The sequence below is a fragment of the Thermobia domestica genome, chromosome 16 (genome assembly GCF_964235325.1).
Source record: "Thermobia domestica chromosome 16, izTheDome1.hap1.1, whole genome shotgun sequence".
Lineage (NCBI taxonomy): Eukaryota > Metazoa > Arthropoda > Insecta > Zygentoma > Lepismatidae > Thermobia > Thermobia domestica.
The window spans coordinates 130,581,470-130,608,701 of record NC_137469.1 but is presented as its reverse complement, the minus strand read 5'-3'; the positions used below and the strand labels follow the sequence as shown (position 1 = coordinate 130,608,701).

At 35.2% G+C, this 27,232-nt stretch overlaps 1 protein-coding gene across 1 annotated transcript in view; it reads left to right on the top strand.

Moving 5' to 3' along the window:
- LOC145673417 (uncharacterized) overlaps positions 1-27,232 on the top strand; it is a 755,597-nt gene that overhangs the window by 662,640 nt on the left and 65,725 nt on the right. The window contains exon 29 of the mRNA XM_081743106.1: positions 4,911-5,040. Coding sequence (XP_081599232.1) covers positions 4,911-5,040 — 130 coding nt within the window. The remainder of the gene's footprint in view (positions 1-4,910; positions 5,041-27,232) is intronic.

Here is a 27,232-nt window from a genome sequence, read left to right as displayed (position 1 = left end):
CTAAGGGAAACGTATGTAAACCAGTAATAGAATTCTCCGTAGCAGAATGGATAAAGTCATGGTTAGATAACCACAAGGTTCGTGGTTCGAAACCCCGTCGCCGAAATCAGATTTTTTAAAATCTTATTCCTCAGTTCTGAAGATCTTTCTCTCCTTTCGTAATCATCTGATGCTCTAAAAAGAGTTCTCCACATTAATTCGACAACTGCCTAATGTGATCCTCGCAGTTCGAAAACTTCCCTTCTTATCTTTCACAAAATCAGAATTTTCGCCATAATACGAATGCTGTCCGATCATTTTTTCCCCCAATTCTAAATCTGTGTATACAAATCATCCCTCTCTGTCTCCATACTTGAATCTCTCTCTCTCTCTATCTCTATCTGTCTCTCTCTCTCTCTCTCTCTCTCAATGTCACCCAGGAAGTCATATGGCTTGAGATCAAATCTTCGACTCTTGAAACCAAATGTAAGCTCTTTAGCAATGTGCTATCGTAGCTCTATAGGTTTGTTGTTAAAACCAGTGTCTTTTAGACTTTATTCGGGGGAGGGGGGAGGAAGAGATTCTCCGGCGACATAAGGTTTTCACTTTTTATTAGTGTATTACTATACATTTGATCAAAAAATACGTATTTATGAAGCTCAAGAGAGGGGGAATTACACCCTCCTGTCCTGCCCAAATGACGCCCCTGAAACATTTGCTTGCACTTACTGAAAAGAAATTAAATGAATCATTGAATAAAACTCGTTTCTGTCCGTAGATATTTTAGAGCTCTTGGCAATTTCCATAGATTTCTTAGGGAGCATCTTACTAGTTTGCACTCTTTAAAGAAAGAAAAGAATGAAACTAAAGATATTTATGAAGCTCTGGGAAGATTGTGTGACTTTCCTTTAATTTAGGCTCTTAAAAATATTTCAGAACAAACGAATGGAAAAGACTGTTTTAAAGCTATAACGTTGTAAACTTGATTCCTGTTTCTTTTTCAGCTGAATGGAAAGAGTGTACTGCGTCACACACACTGATTTAGACAAGGAGAGGTGGAGGACGGGGAGGAGTTGGAATAAATACTAGAAGCAACTAATCGATTGATACATGTATTGCGGGAATGCATAAGAAAACTGGGCAAGAGTTTGTTATTCATTTGGACTTAGAATTTTTGTAACAAATTTTATGCCGCGGACTGTACATTTTCAGCACATGTAGCTCCAACAGTGTGCAACACTGTATTGTACTACTACACTTCACTATTATGTTTAGTGATAATAGTGCATTTTAAATCTGAGCACACTTGTATATGGTACTATTTCAAACAAAATATTTTAATGCTAATTTGGCAACACTGCTTCACCTATGGCAACTTTGTATGTGTTTTTCGAAAGGGAATTTTGTTGTCATTATATTGTATAATTTTTGTTTTGATTGCTTAACGGTTTTCAAGAAATTTACTTAAAACGTACATTATTCGACTATATAAGTTTTTAGCTAATCATATTTTGAAGCCCCGTAGGTCCTGGTCCATAGCACTTTAAGTTTGGCTCATTTTCATTTGTCATGATGCTCTATCAGATGTTTTATGTCAATCAGATTTTAGCGACAAAATGAGGGATCTTCCCATGAAAGGAAGATACAGACTGTGGCGACTTGTGAAAATCTATTACCAAAGCGTGTTATGGTCTAATGGTTATATGTGACTCAATCAACAGTGAATCTTGTAATCAATCAGAAATTGAAACTGCAAAATGTAAGCAACACAGCAGGAGTTCATTAATACCACGGCATAATGCGGAGCAAAAAAGCAATGGCAGAAGGCTATACGAGAGCTATCTCGCTGGTCACCGCTGGAAAATTGTTCTGTCAAATGGGCTAAGGATGGATCTACTTAAGTGATTGAAAAAAGTTAAACTCAATGCTGCTTATTACAAATAATGTATCGTATTCCCATTTTGCACAGATGATATACCAGCAGTGTATGGTGACGACACTTAGAATGTAGAATTGTACTACGACAAAGCTTAAAGACACACGACCAAGGCATCACTGTCATTCCACCCGAAGCATGTCAATTGCATCTGATATCCATACTATTATGTCTTTGTATATTCCCGTGACGAGTCCAGATGTTAGTTCCATCATTTACTGTTCTGTCTGTCGAACTTATCAAACGGCGCCTTTAACCATGTCGAATTCACATAGTGGTGGCCTCTGGAAAATCAATTGGACAATATAGCCCTAGTACTGCAATGAAGTCTACTTCGGTAAGGAATGAGATGTCGCATCATGCTCCATACCCGTGGCCGATCGAGCACGATTCAAAGTATCGATGCAGAATATCTTCGGTAAGCAACAACTTTAATTTGTTCTGACGGAAACGGATCAGTCACTGTGTGATCTATGTACTAGTTTATACTTTGTAAACAACCTTATGTATAAAAATTAAGAGTTGAGTTGAGTTGAGTTGAGTTGAGTTGAGTTGAGTTGAGTTGAGTTGAGTTGAGTTGAGTTGAGTTGAGTTGAGTTGAGTTGAGTTGAGTTGAGTTGAGTTGAGTTGAGTTGAGTTGAGTTGAGTTTTACGTCCCGTTCACCAGCGAGGCTATATGAGACGTTGACCTACTGATTAACGTGGAATCCAAACCACATGAGCCCCCGCCGGGAATCGAACCCGGGTCTCCCACGCCAAAGGCACGTACTCTAACAGCTTAACCACGAAGGAGCTCAAATTTAATGTTTCTTTATTTATTTTTCCGATATAGAAGTTCACAACGTTGGCTTTCCATACTTCCAACAAAGACACTATGTCAAAAACATCATAGTCTGGAAGGGATCATAGGCTATTTAGAGTTTTCTAAGTGTATCTTAAGGGGGTTTCAAAGGGAAAGAGGTTGTTTGAAATTGTACGGCAAAAATGGAGTATCTCACAATTTCCTCCTCTTAGAAAGATGAAACTCAATATCTAAAAATAAATGTCACAATGTTTTTGAAAAGTACCTTTAGAAGGGGAATGGGTCAATTTTTATATACATGGTGTTTGGGAGGTGATTCCTGACACTTGACAAAACGAAAAGTATAGACCAACCTAGGCGCACAAATGCTTTCTTTTGGAACTATAAGCTGCCGAAAACATGAAAAAATGAACATTAAAGGTTCATAGTTAAAGAGCTATGGGACCTACCGTAGTCGGGTCAAGATTTCATTTAGGAACTAATATCTGCAGTATCCTAAAATAAATGTTTCAGAATCTTAAGGTACTCACACAATATTTATAGAGGGAGTTTGGCTACGGGCATATAATTTGAAGTACTCACCAACAACATCTATAAAAGTTGTTTCAGAAGTACTGCAGCATTCTGAAACTGGGATATTTGGATAGGGCACATATTAGTTCCTAAATAAAGTCTTGACCCGACTACGGTAGATCCCATAGTTTTGGAACTATGGAGTCCTAAAGCTAATTTTTTCATGTTTTCGGCAGCCTATAACTTCGAAAGGAGCATTTGTGCACTCAGGTTGGTCTATACTTTTTATCTTGTCAGAGATCACCTCCCAAACGTTGTCGGTGTTGTTTTGAAATACACTGGATATATTTCTAAAGTTATCTGACGAGAAGGAACGACTCAACCGTTTGAAGCAAATATGTGAAAATAGTTATCAGTGTGCTCGAACCGGGTTTTTATTGTCAGTTTTGTTGAAATCTCTATTTTAAAGGTAGGATTTAATATATATACACAAATACCTCACGAATCTCTCACATTGTGAGGATGAAATTCGGTATATAAACTCCTGATTAGATATATAGGAACGCAGGTTCTTCTCATGGTCACATGTTCCAGGACTTAAGAAAATCCCGCTTTCAACGGAGGTAAGTGAGCATTTTTTCTAAAAAATATCTATCTATCTATCTATCTATCTATCTATCTATTTATCTATCTATCTATCTATCTATCTATCTATCTATCATCTATCTATCTATCTACATCTATGTATATAATTAATTCTTGGGCATTATTCAGACTTGGCTACGCTGGGTTCTTCTCATGTCTCTTTTATTAAAATGCGTACCTTAAGGAAGAGGAAGACGATTGAAATACATACTAAAAAATAAAGTATCTTGCAAGGCTACTATCTTAGGACATGATACTCATGTATAAACTTCACATTTAAAATAAGTGGTGATATGCTTCAGCGGTTTCGACACATCCGCTTTTAGGAGAAAAGAAGGGAATTTCTTAAATATATTAATCCCATTTTGCATTCATAAAATTGCTAAAGTAAAGAAACGTTCGATCTGTTTAAATTACTTTTTTGAGCATACTGTATAGTTAGGGCTTGTATCAATATAAGACTTTAATCGTTTCACTGGAATGAACATTTTAAGTGGAAGAAAGCTATTTATTTTCCACTAAGAATAGAACGTGTATCGTCTGAAGTGCATTGTTGAACACAGGTAGCACTTCAGTCAAGCTAAATTTTCTTTATTTCACTTTGTTTGAAATATTCAACGTAAGAGAGGAAAGAGGGTCCAAATAGCTATACCTCAGAAACATATTCCTTTCGTCTGGAAGCACATGTACTATAACCCTTTCATTATGCATTTACCTAAGCGTTAGAAATTCCATATAAAAATATCACTTTGCTTATGGCTAAAATGTCACTTTATATATATATATATATATATATATATATATATATATATATATATATATATATATATATATATATATATATATATATATATATATATATATACACTTTTTTTTTAAAAAAAAATGAATAGTCATGAGTATAGTATATTTTCCCGAAAATTGAAAACATAAAGCATGGTACGTTTTACACCCTACAAATAATATATTATGTTTTCCTTATTTACTAGTTTAAAGATTTATTTTTTTCTGAAATCATAATACTTTGTGTTTTAGGTACCTAACCACCATTAACGGATTCTGGTTTGATCTTGTATGCAATATTCCAACAGAATTAATAGTGCCACTTGGAACTGAAACTACCGTAATACGAATTCTGATACGTTTCAATTATTTACTGAGGATTGTAAGTTCAAGTTTGCATAGTGTATTTCTATTATTGCATAGTGTTAAGAAACATATTATTAAAAAATCCTATCGTAAGTAATTTTAATTACTAGCAATGGGCATGTTTACAGTATACGGCAAAACAAACGGTACTGAAATTCAGGTATGGATTGCGCGCAGGTGCAATGTGATATGAGCTGTGAACGTCACATGTGTGCTTAATTGTGTGTGCACTAGAGTAGTGTGCAGTTAACGCGAAGATAATGTTACTCACAACGGAGAAGGTGTTTATTGTTGAGCATTATTTGCACTCATACTGTGTGGAGTAGCATGTTACTGCAGGAGATGAGCGCGCACGTCTACTGTATTTCTCTGGAGCTACTTTATACGAAAATCAAGATTTCATCAGCAATATGTGGTTCAGTGATAAAAACTATGTGTACCTTTATCGCTACATCAATCAGGAGTTGTTGACACATTCTTGGATAATTTGCGCGGTTTATGAAGCACTAAAAGTCTGTTGCTACAACAACAATGATACAGCAAGACGGAGTTTCAAAGTGTGTCACTTGCCCTTCTGCCTACAAGAGTTTGGACAACGAGTAATTTCCCACGGAACAGATTTTCTCTATCATTTTCCTCCCCTGACCTCAGGTCTCCAGATGCCTACATATGGAGTATGCTGAAGGAAATAATTTTCCGAACGGATAACCCCCTACCACTATACCAGAGTTAAGAGAGAAGATTCGGTCATTTGTTTTGTTGTTCGAGCAACTCGTGTTCATTAAGATGTTCCTCGATCTACAGGATCGTTATGAAAAATGTGTGCGTCGAAATGTTCATTTTGAACGCAGACTGTACACTTCTCCAAGATATAATTGCATGCCCGAATTTTCCTAAATCCCTTAAAATTGTAGATTTGGTAACATCGCAGTCGACGTAATGATAGGGGAAGTGAAAAGAAAAAAAAAAAATAACGAGACTTCTCAACACAGCTGAAAGTTTGCTGTTTCAAATACTCAGTTGTCTTTCTATAACTTAATGTAATGATACATTTAGAAAATCATAGTACTTGGTAAATGCAGAAAACTTGGTTGTAAGTAAAGCACAAACTCTTTTCAACCACAATATTCGTTAAAAAAAAAAAAAAAAGGATTGACAGCTGTTAAGAAATTCGTTCTCTATTCATGAAATAGGAATGGAACTTCATAATTGTTTCGATAGCCATGCGAGCTAAGTTCTTGCTTTTTGTGCGCATTTAGTACTTTTGAACCTGAGTCGAGTCCCACTCGATGCTCTTACTTTTTTTCAGTTTGTAATTTCTCATTTATTTTTGCCGTACACTTCTATAGTATATGTATTACACGGAGGTAATGGACAACTTTCTAATTTATCCAAAAATAAGAAGGTGTACAGGTGTAAAACCTTTTCTATATATCCCATTGTGATTCTTTCTTAGTGCAAATTACTTCTTGCATCGATCCGTAAGATTTTAGTAAACCTCAAAATAAATCCGGAGTTCAAGTCTCCAGAAGATCACTATCAGCCCTAATACCTCCTTCATCACTACCAGAACGCAGTTCATATTATTATTATTATTATTATTATTATTATTATTATTATTATTATTATTATTATTATTATTATTATTTATTATTATTATTATTATTATTATTATTATACGCTTCTTTAGCGTGGGAGACCCGGATCGATTCCCGGCGGGAGCTCATGTGGTTCGGGGCTTAGGCTATACCTAGGTTCACTTTTCATATAGTCTCGCTGCTGAAAGGGACCCTAAACTCAAAATCAAATATATTATTATTATTATTATTATTATTATTATTATTATTATTATTATTATTATTATTATTATTCCTATTATTATTGTAAGTAGGAAATAGAAAAAAACTTTTAGGGTACTAAATTTGGTGAGATATTTTGCTTCCTACCAGTTTGTTGTTACACCAAGGTTCGTAACTTATGGGGGCATCGGGCAACTGCCCCTTCTAGAAAAGCTCCCCGCCGTTCGATGGGGGCCCATGTTAAGACAATTTTTTAGTCCATATACGATACGAAGATTAAATTATAAATGAAGCATCAAACAGACTCACTACATTATATAAACAAAACAGCACACAACAGGTAAATGAAACAAAAATGAGTCTGCGGCCCATTCAGTAAAATATGTCTATTATTAGGTGCCCTAGAAATTGAAAGAAAACGTTGTGTCCGTTGCCATAGAAACCGCCGTTTCCAGGGCAACAGATCTTGTCTCGGTTAGCCAATTGTAAGAAACGGTAAAAATAAAAAAAGTAGTAAACGAAGAAGAGCAGTGTAGAGGAGTCGCTAAAATTAATTCTCTTTTAACGAGGGCGATTACTAAACAACACCTACTAATTGAAATCATGATTATTTTCCAATAAAGTAAATTTCAATAAACTTTCTTGTTATTGTTCGTCCCTCAATGCATACTCATCTCATTGTTAATTATCCCATATCGGACTCCCGAAGAAAACTCATCGAAACAACTTATTGACCGCGCCAATAGCGACTACTCTCAGTCATGACTCCGTTTTCTTTCATTCAGAAATAGAAAAGAAAGAGAAGAAAGTAGAAGGGTAAAAGAAGGAGGTAGAAAAAGAAGAAAGAAAAAGAAATAGGGTATTTTATTAAGAAACAGATTACTGGATAATTCCGGAAAGATAGTAAGAAGTCGGGAAAGTCGTTGAAAGATGAATCATTCTAAGTGTTATTAACGACTACTCAATTTTGGAATGCTTCCGAATAGACACATGCTCCCTCATACCACCCAGACCTAGCTCCAGGCACTACGTTCGTGGGGTTGCCCAGATCTAGACCAGGAAACGAGAAAATCGAAATCATTTTTTTTGTAATGTTATCCCAACCGGTAATTGATAACCATCCAGCATCTGAACTCTGTTCTCTAGGATCGACCACACATATGAATTAGCCAAGAAAGAAAGAAAAAAATCAAACTTATAAACTCAATATAAATTTATGTATCGTATCAATCAGAGTTTAAACTTCCTGGAAGAAAGATGTCGTATTTAGGCTGATCCTGCTATTTTCGTTTCACTCCTAGAGCCGATTTAAACCGTTAGTAGCGGTCCTTCATGACCTAGGTTATTTACCTTAACACATATATTAAAACATGACACATATATTATAGATGTTAATATAACAAATGATATCACTAAAATTACTTAAATTAAATCTATCATGCATTCACACGCTCACTCACTCAGGACAGTGTATATATGTTTAAAGGAAACCAACTAACTACAGGGAAACAAATAGTTTATTACATTCATAGTGAAAAAAAATAATTATAAAAAAATATTAAAAGCACAAGTTCTTGGTTATATATCAATAGAATACATAGGGTTATACTTTAGTAAGTCTTTATACATTTGATCATATTGACAAATGGAAAGAAAAAAAATAATTACATGTATCATATCTTAGGCATGCTAAAGCAAAATTATGATTTGCGACATACGCAAAGGAGACACTTATTTCACTTAAAAAAAATATGGACAAAGAGGAAAGAAAAGAAAAACTTTTAGGTGTACTAGAACTTATGAGTCTCTACCTCACATTGAGAAATAAAATATTAATAATTCTGAGCGTTCAAATCACAAATCACGCACTACTCGTAGTGTCCAAAAACATTTCGCTCCATTTAACTTAGTTTGTGTTTATATATATATATATATATATATATATATATATATATATATATATATATATATATATATTGGTTTATAAAACCATTCATCAACTATATTTAGTTTGTAACTCTTAGCAGTTTATATCTCCACTCGCACACTGCGACGTTTATACCCATCTAGGGATTTTGAAAAATCACTTTCCGCCAGAGGATGTTTCTCCTCTTAGTCAGTCCATTTCCAAACTTATTAATTGGATAATTTCAAGTTATTTGTTCAACACTGGGACACGTCATGAGACCTTTCCTTTATCCAGGGTCACTTTTGTATATATGTATACATGGTTCGGATTTAAAACGATCTTCCACAGGTGTACGGAGTATGATGATTTAAATTGAGGATAAAAAAAACACTGGTCAAGTCACAGGATACATATGCAGGTGAGAAGGATTAAAGGTACACTTTCCACAATGGTTTTAGGTTGGTAGTTCAGGGATAATATTCATTATGATGTGGGTTACGTTTAGACCTGCCGTTACTTCTCAACACATGCCATTAAATAATTACATAGGTTATCATTTACATCTATTCAGAAGAAAAGGAAAATTATTTGAGTGCACGGCGGTATTCTTGACAAAAATCTATATTCTTATATTCGTCGGAAAACTTACTGGTAAACTATAGCAACCAATACACGTTTGGGGGGACAGACACGAGCGCTCTTACATATATCCATATAATACATTTAATATCATACTTTTACTTTAAAATCATATTCACATACTAAGTACATGTACATTTCGACGTATTCATTTATCTCTTTATATATATATTTATATTTAATAATCGAGCACACATTTTAAGTAATAACCCCAACAATAATTTTAGAAAAGGTTGCAAACATTGTACAAGAAAACAAATGACTTCCGACATTACATATAGAAAAGAATTGAATTTTTTATCTGATACCGCGCGTCTATAAATTTTAACTTTCATATATTCAATTAGTGCTTAAATAATTTTTAAAAAAATTTGTGAGGCAGGCACGTAACACAGAACATTCCTAAAGATATAACTAGATAACCTAAAATACAATTTCTGGGCCCAGGTTAACTACAAGATAAACGAAAACCAAAACAGAAAGGAAAGTGACCAATGGATTAAAAAAAACTTAAAGGGACGACGGTGAAAGAACGTAATTGAAGTGTCGTCAAATATGAAGTCGTTATTCATTTTGGCAATAGGTCAAAATGTGATGGAGGACCCAATCATTATCTACTCTATCCATGAATTGTGTCTTGCAACATCTCAGCTGGTAATTTCAGATCAGAGTTGTACGTTAAATAAATTGTAAGCGACAAGTTCAAAATCTGGGGGGGAAGGTTGAAATTAAAAAAACTCTAGAGAAGAAGTAGAAGAAGTATAGGTAAAAAGAGAGGAGACAGAACACTACAACTACGAAAGATAAGGGGTCGAATTTACGTATACAACATACTATAACCAAATATTCTCTTTTATGCCAAAAAGGGTTCGGCTTACCAAATCAATAGCCGAAAAAGATGTCTGCAAAAATGAGACAAGTCTGTGTCCCCGATGGGATTTTCGGAAAGACAAAGGCTTTAGGGAAATCCCACCACTCACCGTATCCGGTCAACACCCTTGCAGATCCCGGAATCCTCCGGAATGTTAGAGACGGCGCTAATTTAGAATTTCAAAAAAAAATTCATCCAACCTCTCGGAAAGTAAAAGAATCCAGAATAGTAATGAAACTAGAGTAATAGCTAAGATATCCCTAATTAGTGATTTGCCAAAATAAAAAAAAATTAAATAAACTGGATTTTGGATCGGTGATTTCTATTGCCAAACTTCACCGATAGCTCCCCTTCGCAGAATGCGCTAAATTCTGAGGCATCGATTAATTTCCATCACTATCTAGTTAAAAAACTAAGAAAAGAAAACGAAAATATTCAAGGGGGAGGGGTCGATGCCCGGGTACGGTATAATAAATTTTTAATAACTAATTATTTTGATTCTGTAACCCTGTCAGAGCTGTCGCCTCCATGAACATTGTAAGCTAGCCCGAGTAGGTAACGTAAAGGAAAAAAATCTCACGGAGCAGGATATTCTATTTTAAAACCGACCAGAAAATATAATTCACTACAGCCCCGTTCTACAGCTACTATTGTCTTTTGCATAATTGATTATTAAATATGTCCAGTCAGCGATTATATGATGCTACCCATTCTATCAGATGGTATTACTATGGTTGATCATTACTATAACACATCAAACTACAAAGTATTACCATAGTCCGACTATATATCGCCCTCCTGTCCGCGTGATATTCCGGTGCAGGGGTCAGAACCTGAGATGTTTGTAGCTACACGTATCTATTCAATATATATATATATCAACACGTGGCGAAGTATTCACTGGGCTACTATACATTTAACTATATGGGTGTCCTATCTTCTATATTCATCTACTACAATATTCATATACTTCATATTCATATTCATATTAATATTCATATAATATTCATATCATCATCTTTTTCATTTACTACGACGCTATATTCAACAAACACCCTGTCTCCTCTATCTACGCCCAGCCTATATACACATTTCATCATAATACTTTAAAATCTATAGTCACTACAAACATTTCCCATTCCGATCACTGCACGACAACCTCACTCGAACTCAAGACTCTTTCACCACACACACAATACTATGTAATACCTGGTAGCTTTATTAAGAACGAAAAAAATCCTACGTATGTTCACTGAAAAATAGAATTATCTGCGATAATATTTAATGTTTATGAAATTCTGACAACAATGAAATTATTCTGCAGCCACAAAAAAAAAAAGAAATGAACATTTAATATAATTTCAAAGCGAAGAACTAGCATCATATCGCCCGACTTCTGTTAAGAAATTACGTATTGTTTATTTACTTAAATATTTCGATTTCTAGACTAAGCAGAATGTTGTAATTTTCAGAAAATATTAATTTTGGGTCACTTAACCTAACTGTACATCCATATGGGCTGGGAATTATACTTTCTAGGTTTTATTTCGAAAAGAAAGGTCAATTCCATGGAAACTAAATCACTAAGAACATCGACATAAGAATGACGGTTAGTACTGACTTTTGACACTAGGAGCTAGCGACGATATGATCAACCCTTGAACAACTGAATGTGACCTTGTACACGGAATTATTGTACTATATTACGTTCACTTTCAAATATTGTTTATAAGTTCATTTAATGACGGAATAATAATAAAAAATTATCGCATAGTAAATACTACACTGTCCATATTTAATTATCTCACACACTCTTTCATCACTTAACTACCACAATTACTACTACTAGAAAATGTTTACTACATTACGAACACATACATGCCACATCCATACTACACACTACATTAATACATGTTATACTAATAAATATACACAGACAACATTCAGATTTTACCATTTTAAATCGGCTCTATCGGTTACGAAAGGAAAGGGAAAGAAAGGAACAGGGCCAATTGGCCCTTGTATTCACTAAATCACATTCTTAATTCAACCTGTTTAATCAATGTCCCCGAGGGGACATATCAAAGTGTTGACTAACAATAGGACCCCTGCCCCGAAGGGGCAGGAACCCGGAACAAACTACATGTTCAACTCATCCCGCTGGAAGCTGTACTCCCAATTTGGGAGTAGACAGGAGCCCTCTTGAAACTTTACACGTGCATTATGATTACTATCCTAACTATTTGGTCTAGGAATTAATTCGTGCGGGTGGACAAGAGATGGCGCAACGAACGGAGCGTCCCATAGTTCCGTGTATCCACACATGTGTTGCAAACCCCTGTCATCGCGTATCGTTCGTAGTATAGGGCAGTGGATTAAAGCGTCAACAACACCAGTTTGTAGTTAAGTGAACATGGCGCAATTTGTGCCTGATAAAGTGTTTTTGCGGGGTGTCCTGCTGCATTACTTTAACATGCAGAAAAGTGCGACTGAAAGTCATCGTATTTTGGTGGAAGTGTATGGCGACCATGCTCTAGCTGAGCGAACGTGTCAGAAGTGGTTTGCACGGTTTAGAAGTGGTGATTTCGGCTTGGCAGACCAAGAGCGAGCTGGACAGCCAAAAAAATTCAAGACGAAGAATTGACAGCATTGCTCGAGCAGGATTCGTGTCAAACGCAGGAACAACTTGCAGCAGCATTAGGCGTTGATCAAACAACAGTCTCCAAACGCTTGAAAGCCATGGGAATGATTCAAAAGATGTCACATTGGATTCCACATGAATTGAAAGACAGAGACGTTGAAAGACGATAAACCATTTGCGAATTGCTGCTTCAACGACAGAGCAGAATGGGGTTTCTGCATCGAATTATTACGGGTGATGAGAAGTGGATCCATTACGAGAACCCTAAACGAAAAAAGGCCTGGGTGAAACCAGGTGAACCAGATCCATCACAACCAAAACGAGATATTCACTGTGCAAAGGTTATGCTGTGCATATGGTGGGATATGAAAGGTGTGGTGTACTATGAGCTGCTGCAACCGGGTGAAACTATGAATGGAGAACGTTATCGACGACAATTAATGCGTTTGAAGCAAGCTCTGGCCAGAACACGACCAGAATGGGAGAACAGACATGATAAACTTATTGTTCAACATGATAACGCTCGCCCACATGTCGCAAAACCGGTCAAAACCTATTTAGAAAATGTCGGATGGGAAGTTTTACCTCACCCGCCGTATTCACCAGACGTTGCTCCTTCGGACTACTACTTGTTCGATTGCATGAACAACGATTTGATTGGACAGCGGTTTACTTCTTCAGAATATATCGAAACATGGGTCTCTGACTGGATCGCTTCCAAGGATGAGGACTTCTTTCGCCACGGAATCCGTACATTGCCTGACAGATGGGCGAAAGTGGTGGCTAGCGATGGACAATATTTTTCTTAAGGTATTTATGTATTTTGTGTTTGTACTACAGCTTCAATGTGTGCGTACCAACCGTACGAATTAATTCCTAGACCAAATACAAAGAAATTAAATACCGCCATGTTACTAATAAATAAATACAAAAAGAAATCACATCCGCTACATACACGAAAACAAACGGCAGTGAGGCAGGCCTTACGTAACTCGAAAAGAAATAGTTTTTAGGATAAGAATATTTTAAGGGAGAAAACACCACTCCTCCGAAACTGTTTGTGGATCCCTAAGAACTCGCAAACTGATGCACTTCGCAGAACCTGTCCATCACTAACTATATCTGCACAACATGGCGTCACCGAGTTATGCTTCCTATTTTAGTTCTTCAGTCCGGTTTTTACTATGAAAATCTAGCAAATTATGGCTCCGTAGCTTCCTGCTTGGTAGTTATTCAACTATTATATTAGTTTTACCTTTTACTGCAGCTTTTCTAACTCCTTTCTACCTTTCTGAGCTGGAAGATCCGAGTCTGGCTGTTGTCAGCAAAATTTTCAGGCATGGAATGGAATAATCGCGCTCTAATATCATAGCGTGGGTGAATCCTCCAATCAAAACAAAGCATTTTTGGCGGTGGGGCTTTGAAACGAATAAAATTTGGTAAAATCTGGATTAAACTAGATTTCAGAAGGACCTAGGTATCTAAAAGAGAGGTGAAGGGTGGTCCTGAAAATTCTGTCGAATTTTAGATTGGTTATTTGATCTGAAAAGTTCCGTCCAATAGTGGACCTATGTTTTCAGATCGCACTGACACCGTAAGAATTGTAATAATCCATTTACATATCCATATACAAGACTTATAACTAATTTAATATATAAATAAAGATATTGATTCCCAAAACTATAATTCCTAATAAATTTTTTACAGTTTTCCATGTTAATTTGAAATAGAATAACAAACAATATTACGAATTATATGAACAGCCAGAAATTTTTTGTTAAACGTCAAGTACAGTCGGTGCAAAAATTTCGGGCACCCTCCTATTAAAACATCATCACATTAGACTGTAATGGCATATTACAAAATAATGTGTATTAGTATGGCTTTGAGATTTGTCAATATTGTCTCCTTAATTAATTTGTCATGTATGAAACGGGCTCAGGGGCGCAACTAATGGAACTGCAGACCTTGCTGTGCGGGAGGACCCACAGGCGCCGGGGGTCCATAAAGAGTAAGAGAAAGATGGAAAGAGGGGGCCCAATAATTAAACAAAAACAACTTTTCTATGGGACCCTAATACGCGTCTTAATGCTTGCCCCCTCCCAGAAAAATCAAATTTACATCGCTGGTTACCTATGGACTGTATGTTGTTATCTTGGTGTATCAGAGCCATTTTAGATAGGTTTTCACGACGATCTCACATTTTTTTACTTAAACGTTTTAATAGCCCTCAATAGTATCACCGTTTGCTAGAGTCTATCTCACAAGAATGCCCTCAGTTTCATGAAACATTGGTCATCATCTTACCCCGAACAATCTCTCATGAGTATTTTGCGAGTGTGGAGATAAGGAGTGTTCTCTACTGCTTTCAAATCGGTGTTTTTCAGGTTCAAAGTAGTAGTGTTGTCAACGGCTAGAGCAGCTCGGCACCCGGTTCAATCACCATCGAGCCGAACTGAAAAGTGAGCCGAGCCAACAGTTCACCAACCGTGCCGGCTCGAGCCGATGGTTCATTCCAACTGAGCCGGCTCGAGTCAATGGCTTACCTGAGCTGAGCCGAACCGAGCTGATGGCTCACCCCAACCGAGCAGACTCGAGCCGATGGCTCACCTGAGCCTAGATGAGCCAAGCCGAACTGAGCCGATAGCTCATCTCAACCGACCCGGTTCTAGCCTACGGTTCACCTGAGCCGAGCCGAACCGAGCCAATGGCTCATTCCAATCATCCCGACTCGAGCTGTTGGCTCAGTTGAACTGAGCAGGAGTTCAAGCTGCGCCGGTGGCTCAGGGCTCGAGCCGAGCCGGTTAACACCACTATTTCCAACAACTCGATAAAGGTTTTGCATGGCTATTCTACAGAATTAATCGATTTAAGTAGTGTTTAGTAGTTTTCATCGGTTCAGGTGAGTAGGGCCATGGTTTTCATGCCCCTTCTTTGGTTATGACTCGAGTATTCTAAATCATGTCCTTAACTTGAACAGTTTTCTGAGCATACAGAAAACCAACTGAGAAAGGTGATAAATTTCCTTCTATCGCTTGTTAAAATCGAGGAAAGCAAGATCGCCTAGAGTAGGCACACGTAGAAGGCAAGTGTAAAATATATTCACCATTTGCCAACATTATTTCAGTATGAGCAGTGATCGGAAAGTTACTTTTCAAAAGTAGCTGCTCTACAGCTACATGATAAAAATTGTAGCTCGCTACAACTATTAGCTAGTTTTTTTTTTCAGAAACGTATTCGCTACTGAAGCTCTTGTCGCAAATACAGTTTACTTGGCATCATTGTATCATAATATATGCCATGACATCTACATGCGTAACTGAACTTAAAAGTTTGTTTACAATATTACATAAAAGCTTTCTGTCAATTTGCATTTCACCGTAAAGTATGCATTTTGTCTGCTCTTGTATATATATTACATATATATTACCCCTCCTCCCAAAAAACGTATATGCTTTCGCAGCTAGAATGGCATGTAGGTCTATTTTAAGAGTCATTGCTATCCTTTTGACCGATCGTCAGTACGCAATTTAATTCAGAAGATTTTCTTGTAATATTGTTGCAAAATAATCGGAGACAGAAATCAGATAACAATCATATTTTCTACCTATCATAATATAAAAATTTACTAAAAATTGTGAGGAAATGTTGGAGTTACAAAATATTTTTGCGTCCTGGAAAAGTTTTATTTGTAGCTTCAGTGCAAAATTCGCTACACACTATAAAAATATGAAACTCAGCTACAGCTACAAGCTATAGGTTTAGACTTTTCTGTAGCGCCGTTGCATCTAGAGCTACAAAATTTGTAGCTAGCTATTGTAGCTTCGCTACAAATAGCGCGCTACTTCCGAACCGACGACTATGAGTTATATAAATCACAACTATCACCTAGTGTAACTTGTCATATACTGTATACAAGAAAAAGTTGATGACAAAGTAACGCGGTATACTTTAAAAGTAACTTAACCAACAGATTGAACTCTAGACAAGATATTTCACGTTTCTGTCAAATTATATTTCTATGTCATCATTTTGCTTTTAATGTGCCTATTAGGCCTATTCAAAATTACCCTATATATATTCAAAAGTTTGGACTACCTTTTAGAAAATTCATTTCCGATAATTCATGAATCTTAACGCTTACGCTGTGAAGCACGAGAAAACATTAGCGTGTCGTTGTTGCCCAAATTGATACTCATTAAACACTTTTACAGTAGATATACCCCACTTGGGCTGAAATTTGATCCCCTCCCGTTCTTAGAATTCGGTATCATTTCCTGGAATTCGGTGGCAAGTTTCGACAAGCCTTTAGTTGCTATGGTCATAGCCTTTTACGGCTACCACAGAAGTGCGTGGGAAAATTTTGGTTTATTTGACCCCCCCGTCACCCCCTACTCCTCTTTAGTTGCTATGTTCATAGCCTTTTACGGTTACCACAGAAGCCCGTGGGAAAATGTTGGTTTGCTGTTGCTATGCTCATAGTCTTGGACGCCCGCTAGATGTAGAAAACAAGATAAAACATGAATTTTCGTGTTCTTGTCGTTTATTGGTTAATAATTTGAATCCCCAAACCCCTCACCCCTCCTGCGAAGAGCGTAAGCGGAACGTATGTGCTTGTGTAGATCATTCTGTTAGCAGCTGTTGCAAAGGAAGAAACGTCAAAAATTTTAAAGATGTCATCGTCAATGAGTTTATTAGATAAGCTTAATAAGCCATCAATGGTACCCTTTACAAAAATGCGAGATTTGGAGATTGGAGTACCATTTCGTATTGTAAACTGTGAGATAATTACAACGGTATATGGTAGGAAGGCATGTGTGACATTTGAAGGAGGTGAAAAAGTGATTTTACCTGGACGTTGTACTGAAAAATTGGAAGCAGATAATGGTGCATTATTAACGTATTTACAAAGTGGGAATGTCTGTTTAATATATAAAGGAATGAAGATTAATGTATCTGGACGTAACATGCACGATCTTGAATTTACTGAACTGGTTTACTCATCGTAAGTGTATGGTGACATGTACAAACAAGATGAAACATGAATTTTCCTCTTCGCCCCTCCTCTTCATGCATGCGCAGTCATCTGCATGCATAGTGTCGTTATTCTGTGCTGACCAGCGACTGGAGTAACATGTCTTTGAGTACTTGTGCGTCAACTATGGATACCAAAAAAGAGTACTTGTTAAATGTTGAATATGGACTTAATTCAATGAAAACCAAATTAATTTGTATCGGACTGGATAGTGATACATTTGAACCAGTGATTCGTGTTGGCAAAGGACTTGTGTTTGGAGTGGAGTTAAATTTGGCAGAGTGGGAGAAACTTGTACATTTAACCCCATTTGTTACGGACTATTTAAATTCTCAAGTGGAAATTACATTTATAAAATCTCTTGGTCGAAAAAACGAACTGGTGGTGCGAAAACTAATGGGTGAAAAATTAGTGATGTTAGAGAAGAAAGGAACACTTCATGCTCCTCGAAACACTGTGTACTTAACTTCAAGTGATTGGCTTTATTTCTTGGAAATATTACCATGTATTGAACATGCTGTGAAAAACAGTAAAGTTTGTAGTGTTGTGCTACGTGAATATTTTGACTTGTGTACAGATACTATTCGTAATCATGTACAATTGCAGTGTCTTACATGCAGAGGACTTGCCGGAATCCATACCTGTGTAGATGAACAGAGTATTATTAATGGTATGAACATCAGTTTTCCAAGTGTCTCTCTTGATAAGAACAGTGATGTGAACATTGATGGTGAACGATTAAAATTGGAAATGAAAGTATTTTGCAAACAAAAACTTATAGATTCAATAATGGCTGATTTATTTGATAGTGTATCGACACAGCCATGGTGGGGGGAAACCGAAACTCAACCTTCGGAGGGTATCAATGAAGTGAACGACTCTTCATAAAGAAGAAGAAATTGATTTGTTTTTTTTTCATGTATACGAAACAACGTAATATTAAATGTAATAAAAATATATATAGTGGAAAGTGAAATGTTTTATTTGTGTGTGTGTGTGTGTTTTGTGTTCGTTTCATACACCTCAATATGTTAGGATTTTAAAGTTTTTTATAAGAAAAAATCCTAACATATTTTTTTTCATCGTATATTATAAGTGATACGTATAATAATAATAATAATAATCATAATGAATTCAAATTCTTGAAATGAATGTTAAAATAAAAATTAGTATTTGAAATTATTATTATTATTATTATTATACAACATTGTCTTAAGTATGATAGGACTTTTTTTTTAATTTTAAAAAAAAGGAATTAAAATAATTAATATTAAAATTTTAAAAAACAAAAGTCCTATCATAATAATAATAATATTGAATTCACATACTTGATTTAATTTACGAAAGAATAACTGATTAAGTATTTGAATTCATTATTATTATTATGTAGTTATATGATTACATCATTGAATTAAAAATCAGTTTTAGAATCTTTTTTTTTAAATTCTTTAATTCAATGACTTAAAAATATGTTTTATGATATGTGTATTTAATTACATAGCTGATCATAAAACATATTTATTTATTAGGAAACGGAGAAAATAAGAAATAAAACATTTGTTTTCAAAGAGAAAAAATAATACAAAGTGTTTATTGTTGATGAAAATATTTACACAATTAAAACGACGGTAAGTATAGTACATTTTAAAAAGAACGTTAGATTTTGTTTCCATTATTCACGTGTTGATAACTTCACAACTGCCATATACTGTTCACTGATGATACTACTGCTGTTGATGTTGATGATGAAACGTAGATAGAAGTCAATCTTTACATTGAAGATGATGTCCATACACACGATGACGATCTTTTACTCTCTGAAATGAAAAAAATTGAAAAACAAACTTAAAATTTATTTTATCTATAATCATGAACATATAATAATACATACAAACACATTATAATAAAGAAGAAGAAGAAGAAATGGCTATCTGCAATAATATGAAAAGAAAGTAATCAAAACAAACGAAGAAGAAGAATGAAGACATGATTACCTGTAAAAGTAAATACAGCAAACGACGATCATTTTTTTCTGGAGTTGATGAGAAAGTGTAATGAAATTCATTTAAGGACTTTCCTTTAGCTTTGAAGCATAGAAAAAGATATGAATAATGTCCACATAGGGACGATTTCACACTTTGAATTTGTTTATTATTAAATGTATAAGAAGTGGAATTTCTACGTAGAAATTGAATATGATGCATTACATATGGAGGAAATCCAAATGTATCGAAGTAGTGGGCACGGCCATCAGTATGAATATATACGGAAATCCAGTGTGTGCCAAGTTTTTTCGAGGGATCTGTATTTATGATGATAGCTGCAGGTAGTGGAACATGTGCTGGTAATTCATTGGCTGCATATACGCCAACGAAATGATTGTGAAATAAAGAATTTGTTTGCAAAGCATTCAATAAATCTAGTGTAGAGGACATCATGTATAAAAATGCAGACATGTACATATATGATATGATATTTAAATAACGTACCTTTAAAAATCCATGATGATGTTCCTCTGATGATCCACTTCTAAGAGAGATTGGAATTCTCCATACACAATGCAGGAGATAGGTGATGGTAGAGGCTTCGTAAAATGAACTTCCAGACGAACACACCCATTACGTATAAGATTCCAATGCTGCACAGCGCTGGCTTCTCCATCTTGAGTAATGTCGAAAACAAAGATAGTGTATCCTTGAGGAAAGTCAAGGCGAGGAATATTGTTGCCATGATTGGAAAAGTGAATGCCTGATCCACAGAATAAGGTATGATATGAGGAAACATAGAGGTTGTTTTCGAAAATTGGTTGTAATGGTTTTGAAGGTACAGGTTTTCCATCAATGTATAGAGAGAAGAAATTGATGTCAAAATGTTTGAAATGAAATGGATTTGAAGTTATTGTTCCTGTATAGGCATCATTTTGTGTAAACGCCACAATCACTCGAGTTGGTAATACTCCCATAAATAAATTATCAATTGTTTTTGATTGAAGATCCTTTGGAATGACGAATGACTTCATTTGCACTCTTGTGAGAGGATATTTGGCTGTTGTTGATTGTAGAAGCTTGTTATGTGCTAGTTTTATTGTAGGACTAACATTAATCTTTTTAATATGTAAAGCAGCGTCTAAAATGTTCACTTTAGCCTCAACAGACGCATCACTAGCGATGAGACAAAAGTTTGGCTTTGCAGGAATTAACTTGAGACGTAATTCTACTCCTTGGATTAAAAATTTATCTTGATTAAAAATATCACAATGAAGATGTCCAAGCATGTCGAATTTTGCACTTTTTTTTGTTAATTCATAACGTTGTTGAAATCCTTTATTACCACTAGATGTTGCATCCATATGTCCAGCAGTATCTTGAAACCAGAATGCACATTGAAGATGAGTATTTTTAGCAGAATCATCATAATTTAACAGTTTTTCAATGTATGATCGATATGGATGATTATGAGATGGAAATGAAATCAGTTTGTTATTTAAATACACTTCCACTTCACTGAACATAGAATTTAAAAAGTCATTAATAGGAGCCACAGCTTTATCACTTTCACCAAATGCTGATCCATCAGGCTTAACGATTTGAGCTTCGATGTAAAGAAGAGTATGTGGTAGATCTATGTATTCATCACTTGTTCCTGGGATGACAAACTCTATAGGAGCATTATCAGCTAGTGAACTGATTGGTTTGTATGTAACGACATGATTATCCAATATACTGGTTTGCGTTGGTTTTGTAGAAAAAATATCTAGTTCACTTTTTACACACTCGCAGGATTGATGATGTAAGAAAGCCATAATGGTGATGATTTAATCAAAGATATCGTGTGATAACTTCCTCTTCTTATAAGACTGATTTTTCTTTGTTTTCTGTGTACGTTTCCTCTTGCCCTTCTTCTTCTTGCGCTTGATGATGTGTAATGGTGAAGGGTTAAAGATGGAATGATGTGTAATTCTTCTTTTCCTTCGTTGATATCCAGATCCTAGCATAGATTTCAGTTTATTTTTTGCTTTGTCTTGCAAGACGGATCTCGCTTCACCCATTCGTTGATGAAAGGATTCGTTAATAGGTTGATTGTCGATGATGACATCAGTAATAACGTTTGCTCCAGATTTTAATAATTCCTTTCCTACTGTTTTAGCTCCTTGTTTTACTAGTGGCATGACAGAACGAAATAATCCTCCAAGGAAACTTCCAATACCATGTCCAACTTGATAAGGGGAGCCAACATAAACGTTTCCAGTTCCAGAAAGAGCTTGTTTTTGATAATATTGTAAATATGGATTATTCATATTTGTCGATGTTGACGCACTGGTCGAAAATGTAGTTTAACGCATACAGTTCCGAAAGTGAATGCCAGTGGAGAGCCTGTACTATCTCTTATATCTATTTTGATGTGTTCAAAATGCATCTTCTCTATAGGCACATAATGTGGAGGATTAAAAATTTCTATAACACTACTTCCAAATGTATGATTCACAGGATTCATATTTATGATACGTAATAATGGTGCTACTGTATCTCCAACAAATACAGATTGAATTATATCACAATACACATACATTGTAGATGGAAGTCCTAAACGTAAATTTGGAATGCTTTGGCCTTGTTGCATATCCTTTAAATCAACGCTTGGATCAAACCCCAACATCGCACTAACACTTGGTGATAATGCAACGTCTACATCTATGTCTTTATGAAGACGTCGTATAAAACAGGTATTACTCTCACGAGTATAAGAAATATGTAAATTTGTGAATCTGTTGTACGTATTTATTATCTTTATCAATTCTGATATGTCAGTGTAATAACGTACAGGAATAGTTATAAATTTCCATTCATCACTTTTTGCAGGTTTGTAAAAAATTTTATTATTTTCGTCATTAATATTTAATATTGAATGAGGATAATGAATTTCAACAATAGCCACTTCCCACTTTTCATGGAATTCCATTCTTTGATGAAGTTTCGTAGTGTATGATGTTAAGGTGTTGTCAGGAAAATATTCCATAGAACTATTACTGGGAAGCGTAACGTAAAAATCTCCATCAGGTTCCATTGTACTTCTCGATCTTCTTTACGGATGATGCAGGTATCCAGGAATCGAAAGAAGAAGGATATCCTTTCCAATGAACAAGATATTCTTTTCTGCTGCCTTTTCTTCTTGTACGTATGATTTTATCTATGTAAAATGTCTTTGATAACGTCACAGGTTGTAATTCCTCTCTGTAAAATAATCCATCCAGTGGTTCCTTGTTTAAATCTTCAATTTCATAAACAGGTGGATCTCTTGGTATTATCTTCTTCACTTTAAATATTTCCCAAGTCCAATTTTGCATATATCCTTTATCAAATGTACGTTTAGTTTTACTAATTCGTACTGTATCACCAATCTTAAGATGTTTTGAGAAATTTGGATTCTTCTTCTTCTTCTTCTTTATTTTATTATCATATTGATTATGCCATACTTGTAATAGGTTATTTTGAGAAACATTTGCAGGTGACATCTTTATACTTGAATGATAACCTTCATTGTATGATTTCACAAGAAGAGGTAATACATTTAAATAATTATACGTTTGATACTTTGTAAAATACTTCCACATTTTTTCTTTTAGAGTTCTGTTAAAACGTTCTACAATACTAGCTTTTATATCAGGATTTTTAGTTGTAATATGTTTTATTTTGTTGTGCACTAAGTACTTCTGTATTGTTTTATTAGTAAACTCACTTCCTTTATCTGTTCGGAATGTAATTGGTTTTCTGTCTTTGAACACAATTTGCATTGCTTTTAAGACATCATTTGTACTTTTAGATTTTAATGGCACAGCCCATGCATATCGACTGAACACATCTATCACTGTAAGAATATAACGATACCCATCATTAAATTTATGAAGAGATTGAAGATCATTAATATCACTTTCCCACTCATCATCAATGTTATTCACTACATAGAAATCTCTTTTAAAACGACGACGTACAGGTTTGTGTAACGTATATGTTGTTTGTTGCAGTAACCATCTTCTTATACAATGTATAGGAATTTTCTTCTTTGTAGCTATCCACAATTTTTTAACAGTTGAAAACGAGGCAGGATGTGAAGGGTTGTAGTAAATCTTGCTTAACTGTTTGTTTACGGTTTCCACCTTGACCATACTGGACGTTTACAGGCACGTTTCCTTTTCCTTATAGGAGAAATTACTTTTTCCTTTTCTTCTTCTTCTTCTTCTGCTTCTTCGTCGTCTTCTGCAAACGATTTCAGAGGTATTTTTTCCCTTGACGATGATGCTGTTGGCGATGCTTTAGTTCGTCGTAAAATATATGACAAACGTTTTGGATTTCCAATAAGTTCTTGAGGTGTGTTATTAGAAGATAAATAATTACAAAATTTCTCCCATCCCGGTGGATTTGTGTGTTTCCGGGGTCGCGACACATCAGAAATTAAATCTACAATGTGAGATCCTTCTAGTTTATCACCTCTGATGTAAACAGTTCCTTTATTATCCCACGTTATATTATCATCATGTTTCATTCTATGTAGTAGTAATTCAGCTCTTTTACGAAACATTTTGGGTATAGATAATAATATTTCTTCTTCTACTTCAGGCTTCTCTGATTTAGTTGACGTAATTGAAAGTGTCACAGGTTCTTCTTGTTTTCGTATTAAATGTAAATATTTTTGAAGAATATGATTATACTGATTCCACTTTTCTTCATCACTAAGCGATGATAACTGTAAAATCTCTTGCATTTCTTGATCCAAATTAGATTCACGTTTCTCCAGGGCTGATGATGATGATGATGTTGGTGTTTGTATACGATTCAGAACTTCAGGTGGAACTAAAATCATCTTCTTTGCGTGTTCCATTGTACTAACGGAATAGTAAACTTGATAATGCACCAGTTAAAATAGGAGCTAATAATGCCGGTAGGAATCCACCCTGCTGCTGCACTAATAAATGCTTCTTCTTCTTTTGGATGGAGTTTCCTTTCTTCACAAGATATCGAAGCGTCCTCTTGTATCGCTTTAATCTTGCTTTCTGTGTCTTTGTAAGAGGTACATTCCCTTTTAATACATTATAACAACATTCACAAATACTTCGAATCACTGAAGAGTCTGCATTGGCCAGTATAGCTTTACGTAATTTAGGATTTGCTTTGCTCAGCGTACGAAGAAGATCTCCGTGTTTTACTCTTGGAGACATATTGTCAGAATGAAGAAACACAGTTTAAAACAAACATTATAAACACATCTTCTTCTTCTATTTCGATGGAACATAAACGTAATGATAAATATCATCAGGAAAGATATTTGTTTGAAAACGAAGTTCATCTGGCGTATCCTGTTTTAAATCAATAAAGAAATATCCATATGGTAACTTTGTTGCGTCGTTGAAACTTTCTTGAAGAAATTTTGGATTCTCAGGAGTTAATTGATAACTCAAATGTTTAATTTGTGATTTATCTCTTGGATTTTTAAATAATACGAGAAAAGAACAATTCAAACTCATATCTCTGCTTCCTTTTCCCTGATGAAATATGTTTTGTGTAATAAATAGTACACTAAGATTTCTATGATGAGAACCCTTTGTAAAGAAATCAACTATATTGCGGTTCACTTCACACATTTGATCATCAATAATAATAAGGTGTGGTCCAGTTTCAGGTAAAAAGTCTTTTGTTCGAGGTAGCCCTTCAATAAATTGTACTTTTGTCGAAATTTCTCTGTATGCATTTTGCCATTCTGCATAGTACCAATAAATATGTCGAAACGATGTATTAACCATACGTGGTAAATTGGACAGGAATCGTATTACAAAGGAAGTTTTTCCACATCCACTTGGTCCGGCAACAATACATGAAAAGGGGTGTTTCCACGTCGTGTCCATGTTAAAGAGTATGATCATTCTTTCCTTATACGTATATTTATAAAGGGCCTTATTACATTTCTCTTCTTCTTTTGTTGGAAGTAGTGTAGCCATATGGAAGAGTATCATATGAATTTGGTATTCTACGTCGTTTAATATAATTTATCTTATAAATTTTTGTTTCGGGCATGCTGACGATAGTATGGTCTTTCCTGCGGCAAATTTTTTCTCATTGGTAATTTTTACTTCAGTAGGACGAGATTCTTCCTCTTCTTCTGCATCCTCTTCATTATCTACTATCATTTTCTTCATTACATCAAAATTTAGGTGTTTTGAAGATTCATAGTTTAATGAAAAGCCTCGTATCTTGCATACTTGAAACTCCTTCTTCGTGATGGGATCAAAAATACGTAAGCTGTAATTCTTCGGACCCGCCGATACATATTCTGAAATATAGGCTTCTTTACCATATTCGAGGACTTCATTTGTTAAATCGCCTAAAAAGTCACCAGTTGGAATTGTACTTTCATCAGGTTTTTGCGTATAAATGACGGAATCAGTATCAAAATATAATACTCTTTCTTGTAGTTGATCTAAATATTTGTACAATTCTAATCTTGCTTGTGCTGTTGTGTATGCGGCTATGACAACATTTACTGTTGGTAGTGAAACAGGAACGTCATCGGTGTATTGCCAATATACATATAACATGTCATCATTTACTGGAAATATTTGATGAACATCTATATCATGAGATGTTAATTTCTCATATAAATCCTTGGGTTCATTAATAATGCTGACATGACCCATGTTCTCACGTTGACCAAATTTTCCCCAAAATGAATTTAGCATTAATTTAGCTAAACTTCTAAGTGCTGGATTATGTTTAATTTTGTTCTTATCTAGACGTATTCCTTCCTTTTCATAAAATTGCTGAATGTACTTCTTCTTTAATTCATCTGTTTCACACCATGATGGCCATCCACTAGCTTCTGTTTTTGCTTTCAGGAAGGTGTTTATGTATTCTGCAAATAAGCCGCCACTTTTTGTTTTTTCATCATATTGAACAACGTCATATGCCCATATTTCATGAATATCTATTATTTTATATCCTTTTTCTAATGCCTTTCTTACTTCATCTGCTACCCATGTTCCATGTAGCACTCGGTCTTCATCGTTGTGATTACAAGGTGCTTGGATTAATTCATCACAACATGTACGGCAGAGTGGAAACATCAATCTATCATTTGTTTTATAAGGGAGGACAGGATGAAACAGTTGTTTTGGAGGCAAAATACTGAGCTTAACTAATCCTTCTACTTCTTCAATGGTGGGAATATTTGAATCTCCAGGCAGGTAGATAGTAGGATGACGAATTGGAAACTTCTTAGTCTTAGAGATAAATGGGTACAATGAAATAACATCTTTGTATTTTATG